At 48.2% G+C, this 7500-nt stretch overlaps 1 protein-coding gene across 1 annotated transcript in view; it reads right to left on the bottom strand.

Moving 5' to 3' along the window:
• Window positions 1-7500, bottom strand: part of kalrna (kalirin RhoGEF kinase a) — a 119192-nt gene that overhangs the window by 23163 nt on the left and 88529 nt on the right. The window contains exons 42-46 of the mRNA XM_080018985.1: window positions 7430-7500; window positions 7166-7337; window positions 5956-6155; window positions 3814-4103; window positions 1441-1582 (exon numbers count right to left, since the gene is read on the bottom strand). The exon at window positions 7430-7500 is cut by the window's right edge and continues 115 nt beyond it. Of these exons, the coding sequence (XP_079875111.1) occupies window positions 1441-1582; window positions 3814-4103; window positions 5956-6155; window positions 7166-7337; window positions 7430-7500 (875 nt within the window). The remainder of the gene's footprint in view (window positions 1-1440; window positions 1583-3813; window positions 4104-5955; window positions 6156-7165; window positions 7338-7429) is intronic.

The raw sequence follows: 7500 nt of genomic DNA, 5'->3' as shown, positions 1-7500 counted from the left end.
TCCTGTTTGATGGAGGACAAGAAGAGAGGGAGGACTTCCTGTTTGATGGAGGACAAGAAGAGGGGGAGGACTTCCTGTTTGATGGAGGACAAGAAGAGAGGGAGGACTTCCTGTTTGATGGAGGACAAGAAGAGAGGGAGGACTTCCTGTTTGATGGAGGACAAGAAGAGGGGGGGGACTTCCTGTTTGATGGAGGACAAGAAGAGAGGGAGGACTTCCTGTTTGATGGAGGACAAGAAGAGAGGGAGGACTTCCTGTTTGATGGAGGACAAGAAGAGGGGGAGGACTTCCTGTTTGATGGAGGACAAGAAGAGAGGGAGGACTTCCTGTTTGATGAAGGACAAGAAGAGAGGGAGGACTTCCTGTTTGATGAAGGACAAGAAGAGAGGGAGGACTTCCTGTAGAGAGGGAGGACTTCCTGTTTGATAGAGGACAAGAAGAGAGGGAGGACTTCCTGTAGAGAGTGAGGACTTCCTGTTTGATGGAGGACAAGAAGAGGGGGAGGACTTCCTGTTTGATGGAGGACAAGAAGAGAGGAAGGACTTCCTGTAGAGAGGGAGGACTTCCTGTTTGATAGAGGACAAGAAGAGAGGGAGGACTTCCTGTAGAGAGTGAGGACTTCCTGTTTGATGGAGGACAAGAAGAGGGGGAGGACTTCCTGTTTGATGGAGGACAAGAAGAGAGGGAAGACTTCCTGTTTGATGGAGGACAAGAAGAGAGGGAGGACTTCCTGTTTGATGGAGGACACGAAGAGAGGGAGGACTTCCTGTTTGACGGAGGACAAGAAGAGAGGGAGGACTTCCTGTAGAGAGGGAGGACTTCCTGTTTGATGGAGGACAAGAAGAGAGGGAGGACTTCCTGTTTGATGGAGGACAAGAAGAGAGGGAGGACTTCCTGTATAGAGGGAGGACTTCCTGTTTGATGGAGGACAAGAAGAGAGGGAGGACTTCCTGTGGAGAGGGAGGACTTCCTGTTTGATGGAGGACAAGAAGAGAGGGAGGACTTCCTGTAGAGAGTGAGGACAAGAAGAGAGGGAGGACTTCCTGTAGAGAGGGAGGACTTCCTGTTTGATGGAGGACATGAAGAGAGGGAGGACTTCCTGTAGAGAGGGAGGACAAGAAGAGAGGGAGGACTTCCTGTAGAGAGGGAGGACTTCCTGTTTGATGGAGGACAAGAAGAGAGGGAGGACTTCCTGTAGAGAGGGAGGACTTCCTGTTTGATGGAGGACATGAAGAGAGGGAGGACTTCACTAAGTCACACTCAACTAAAAACCAAAAATGGGGGCGGGGCACACAGGTATGACATCATCAGTGAGGGGGCGGGGCACACTGGTATGACATCATTAGTGAGGGGGCGGGGCACACAGGTATGACATCATCAGCGAGGTGGGGTCGGGCACACAGGTATGACATCATCAGTGGGCGTCATCCTCTTACTTACTTTGCCCTTGGCCCGCGGGGGGGCGGGGCCCGCCGCGGGCTCTCTGGCTTTCAGGAGCCCGTTCTCCTGAACTTTGACCCCGGCGACGCCCTCCTTGACTTCCTGCTTCCTGGAACGCAGGCTGTTCCACGACAGAGACTTCCTGTCGGTACAGGAACCAGAACAACCAGCAGCAGTCAGAGGGGGCGGAGCCACCACCGGCCAATCAGAGAAGAGGAGAGGAGGGACGGAGAGGTTGGTTAAACAACACTGAGATGGAGAGACAGAGAGAGAGAGACAGACAGAGAGAGAGACAGAGAGAGAGAGACAGACAGAGAGAGAGACAGAGAGCGAGGGAGACAGACAGAGAGAGACAGAGAGACAGAGAGAGAGAGACAGACAGAGAGAGAGACAGAGAGCGAGGGAGACAGACAGAGTGAGACAGAGAGACAGAGAGAGAGACAGAGAGAGAGAGACAGAGACAGAGACATACAGAGAGAGAGACAGAGAGAGAGAGACAGAGAGAGAGACAGACAGAGGGAGAGACAGACCTGAACAGCTCAGGTACCTTGTCACAGGTGATGCTGCGTCACAGCTGTTCAGTGCTTTGTTGACATGTTGCTCAACATCTAAACTAAGGAAGCAGCAGCAGCAGCAGCAGCAGCAGCAGCAGCAGCAGCAGCGAGTGTGAGGAGCTGGATGAGCCTCGCTCCACCTGCATGCTAATGCTTACAATAGCCAGTGTTAGCATTAGCATGTAGGTGGAGCTGGATGAGCCTCGCTCCACCTGCATGCTAATGCTTACACTGGGTAGAGCACCACCTGGCGGCTCATAGAACCTACAATGAAGACTGGAACCCTAAGCCTAACGTCCCATTCAGCGTCACATTAACACTCGTTACAGTAAATACCTTCTTACTATGTACGAGAATAGGAAACAACCTTCCTAGTGGAGGCTCTAGATATAGTAGTTATACAACTACACATACCTGTTATACAACTAGAGAAACTAGTTATACAACTAGACACACTAGTTATACAACTAGATAAACTAGTTATACAACTAGACACACTAGTTATACAACTAGAGAAACTAGTTATACAACTAGAGAAACTAGTTATACAACTAGACAAACTAGTTATACAACTAGGCATACTAGTTATAAACTAGACATACTAGTTATAAACTAGACATACTAGTTATAAACTAGGCATACTAGTTATAAACTAGACATACTAGTTATAAACTAGACATACTAGTTATAAACGAATCATACCAGTTATAAACTAGTCATACTAGTTACAAACTAGTCATACTAGTTATAAACTAGACATACTAGTTATAAACGAGGCATACTAGTTATAAACAAGACATACTAGTTATAAACTAGTCAAACTAGTTATAAACTAGAAACTAGACATACTAGTTATAAACCAGACATACTAGTTATAAATGAGTCATACTAGTTATAAACGAGACATACTAGTTATAAACTAGTCATGCTACTTATAAACTAGTCATACTAGTTATAAACTAGACATACTAGTTATAAACTAGACATACTAGTTATAAACTAGACATACTTGTTATAAACTAGTCATACTAGTTATACAACTAGAGATACTAGTTATACAACTAGAGTTACTAGTTATAAACTAAACATACTAGTTATACAACTAGAGATACTAGTTATACAACTAGAGTTACTAGTTATAAACTAAACATACTAGTTATACAACCTGACATACTAGTTATAAAACTAGACTGTTATAAACTAGTCATACTATTTATAAACTAGTCATACTATTTATAAACTAGTCATACTATTTATAAACTAGTCATACTATTTCTGAAAGGATTTGAAAAAAGCAGCTGAACGGGTGACGGTTGTAGTTTATTTACAGCATGAACAGCCACAGTCGTCTCCACCCTGACGTAGTTGTTTTGTCGCTTCATGATCAAGTGGCAGAGGATTGATTTGACGTCTTTAAAAAGCTGCTGAAGGCTCCAGAGCGGAGGCAGCGTACTGCACCGCCTGACGCCAGGCGCAGCAGCCGGCCTTCAGTAGTGCAAAGGAATGTTGTACATCCAGTGAACTGCTGACACGGACAACAACAACAACAACAACAACAACAACACAAAGAAAATGAATCCACTTCCTCCCAAAATAAAACAACAAGCAGAAACAAACAAATCATTTCAAGGTGTGAGGAGGTGAAAGCAGAGTCCACGCCGTGCACGCTGCCAGTTCTGTCCAATAGGAAGAGGCCTCTGCGTCCAGCGGCCAATGGGAGAGCTTCGCTTCCAAGGTCAAAACAAAAACAAAAACAAAAACAAAAACAAAAACAAAAACAGGAAGTGCGTCTGCCTGAGGATCCGGAGGCGGGACTTACTTGATGTCGTCGCCCCCGGCTGCGGCTGAGAAGTTGGAGGTGGAGGCGGAGTCCCTGAGGGGCTTGACGGCTTTGGGGCCCAGCACGTGGCCCGGGACCCAGCCCTCGGCCGCCGGGGACTGGCTATCGGCCGGGCGGTAAACCAGGAACATGTTCTGCTGGTTGGTGGCCAGGATCTGAACCGTCTCACCACGACTCACACACACCTCGTTCTCCTTCACTGCAGAGTAGTCCTGAGTGACCCACATGGTGGAGGAGACGCCGTTACAACCTCCATCACTGTCCTGGAGCTGGAGGAGGAAGAGAGAGGAGGGAGGAGGGGGAGATAATCATTTCCCACTGCAGCAAAAAGGCGGTAACACCGCCAGCCTCCGTCAGTGTGACCAGTGGAAGGAAGAAGTGGGTGGAGTCCTGGGTGAAATGAGCCTGAAATAGAATCAGGTGTTAATGGCTCCAGGTGCCTTGGGCTGTGATGTGAACAGGACGCTCAGGTTCACACCATCATTCTGGCTCCTTGACCTGCACCAAAGCCAAGACGCTGGTGGAAACACACCAATGTCTGTGGGTCATTCCATCATTTCAGATCCCGATTCAAGAGGTTTAAATCACAACGTATTGACTTTTACCTGCATGAGGACCGTGTGGAGATATTTATACACACACACACACACACACACACACATACATATATGTATTTCAATGCATTCATTGTTTGGAAACACACTGAGGTGGAACATGTGGAAGGTGTCACCAGCGGCTCCAGACCAGACCACCTCAACAACCAAACTACCTCTGGACCCAAAACTCCTCATGGACACTGAACAGTGTGTGTGTGTGTGTGTGTGTGTGTGTGTGTTCAATATGTGTGTTCAGTGTGTGTGTGTGTGTGTGTGTGTGTGTGTGTGTGTGTGTGTTCAGCGTGTGTATGTGTGTGTGTTCAGTGTGTGTATGTGTGTGTGTTCAGTGTGTGTGTGCGTGTGTTCAGTGTGTGTTCAGTGTGTGTTCAGTGTGTGTGTGTGTATGTGTGTGTTCAGTGTGTGTTTTCAGTGTGTGTGTGTGTGTTCAGTGTGTGTGTGTGTGTGTGTGTGTGTGTGTGTTCAGTGTGTGTGTGTGTGTGTGTGTGTGTGTTTGTACAGTGTGTGTGTGTGTGTGTGTGTGTTCAGTGTGTTTATGTGTTCAGTGTGTGTGTGTGTGTTTTCAGTGTGTGTGTGTTCAATGTGTGTGTGTGGTTGTGTTCAGTGTGTGTGTGTGTGTGTGTGTGTGTGTGTTCAGTGTGTGTTCACTGTGTGTGTGTGTGTGTGTGTGTGTGTGTGTGTTCAGTGTGTGTGTGTGTGTATGTGTGTGTTCAGTGTGTGTTTTCAGTGTGTGTGTGTGTGTTCAGTGTGTGTGTGTGTGTGTGTGTTCAGTGTGTGTGTGTGTGTGTGTGTGTGTTTGTTCAGTGTATGTGTGTGTGTGTGTGTGTTCAGTGTGTTTATGTGTTCAGTGTGTGTGTGTGTGTTTTCAGTGTGTGTGTGTTCAATGTGTGTGTGTGGTTGTGTTCAGTGTGTGTGTGTGTGTGTGTGTGTTCAGTGTGTGTTCACTGTGTGTGTGTGTGTGTGTGTGTGTGTGTGTGTTCAGTGTGTGTGTGTGTATGTGTGTGTTCAGTGTGTGTTTTCAGTGTGTGTGTGTGTTCAGTGTGTGTGTGTGTGTGTGTTCAGTGTGTGTGTGTGTGTGTGTGTGTGTGTGTTTGTTCAGTGTATGTGTGTGTGTGTGTGTGTTCAGTGTGTTTATGTGTTCAGTGTGTGTGTGTGTTTTCAGTGTGTGTGTGTGTTCAATGTGTGTGTGTGGGTGTGTTCAGTGTGTGTGTGTGTGTGTGTGTGTGTGTGTGTGTGTTCAGTGTGTGTTCACTGTGTGTGTGTGTGTGTGTGTTCAGTGTGTGTGTGTGTGTGTGTGTGTGTGTGTGTGTTCAGTGTGTGTTCACTGTGTGTGTGTGTGTGTGTGTTCAGTGTGTGTGTGTGTATGTGTGTGTGTTCAGTGTGTGTGTGCGTGTGTTCAGTGTGTGTGTGTGTGTGTGTGTGTGTGTTCAGTGTGTGTGTGTGTGTTGTCAGTGTGTGTGTGTGTGTGTGTGTGTGTGTGTGTGTTAGTGTGTTAGTGTGTCCTCACCCTGGTGTGTGCGTCCGTACACGGTGCTCCTCCCCCGTTGGAGGTGGAGACCTTCATCCTGCTCCTCTCCTCCCCCGCCAGGCCCAGTGAGGAGGAGGAGGAGGGCCTGCAGGAGGCGGAGGAGGAGTGCTTCCTGGTTAGGGAGGAAGTCCTGCTACTTCCTGTTTTCTCCTTCTGGTACTCGATGGGGGACTGGAGCGCTGGGGGCGGGGCGTCGACACACTCAGTGCAGCTGAACCAGCTTCAACCCTTCTCTAACAAGGATCAATCCTCAAAGAATCAAATACAAACCTGACTCAACTGACTAACCCGACTAAACCGACTAACCCGAATAAACTGACCAACCCAACTAAACTGACCAACCCGACTTACCCGACTGACCCGAGTAACCTGAATAAACTGACCAACCCGACTAAACTGACCAACCCGACTTACCCGACTTACCCGACTGACCCGAGTAACCTGAATAAACTGACCAACCCGACTAAACTGACCAACCCGACTTACCCGACTTACCCGACTAACCCGAGTAACCTGAATAAACAGACCAACCCGACTAAACTGACCAACCCGACTTACCCGACTAACCCGACTAACCCGAATAAACTGACCAACCCGACTAAACTGACAAACCCGACTAAACTGACAAACCCGACTCACCCAACTAACCCGACTAACCCGACTAAACTGACCAAACCGACTAAACTGACCAACCCGACCAACCGGACTAACCTGAATAAACTGACCAACCCGACTAAACTGACCGACCCGACTAACCCGACTAACCCGAATAAACTGACGAACCCGACTAAACCGACCAACCCGACTAACCTGACTAAACTGACCAACCTGACTAAACTGACCAACCCGACTCACCTGAATAAACTGACCAACCCGACTAAACTGACCAACCCGACTAAACTGACCAACCCGACTAACCCGACTAACCCGACTAACCCGAATAAACTGACCAACCCGACTAAACTGACCAACCGACTTACCCGACTAACCCGACTAAACTGACCAACCTGACTAACCCGACTTTGTGATCAGTCCTTCCTGGATGAACATGTGGCTTTATCAGACAAGACTGAACAAAAACGTTTCTGAATTGAACATAAACTGGAGGAGTGTGGGAAACGAGAAATAGGATCATATTCATATCAACTCCAACGTGTGTGTGTGTGTGTGTGTGTGCGTGCTCGCTCACCAGACAGAAAGTTGCTCTGCACCTCCAGCACGTCCTGGATGTGCTGCACCCACAGCTGTTTGACCTCCATGTTGGCAGCCTGCAGCGTCAGGCGCTCCGACGAGCCACGACACCACAACACAAACCTGCAGGGGTCACTGTCCACGCTGGGCTCCAGAGCCAGGTAGTGCACCTACACACACACACACACACACACACACAACTTCTGTCAGGTTTGTGGTGTTGGAGGACTGGTGATGTGACAGTCAGGGTGGAGGTCAGCACCTTGATGCTCTTCTTGAACTGGTAGCCCGGTGTGGACGAGCCCTTCCTCAGCAGCTCGCTGAAGATGACGA

The sequence above is a fragment of the Zeus faber genome, assembly GCF_960531495.2.
Source record: "Zeus faber genome assembly, chromosome: 18".
In the NCBI taxonomy this organism is placed as follows: Eukaryota; Metazoa; Chordata; class Actinopteri; order Zeiformes; family Zeidae; genus Zeus; species Zeus faber.
This window is presented reverse-complemented; position numbering and strand designations above follow the sequence as displayed.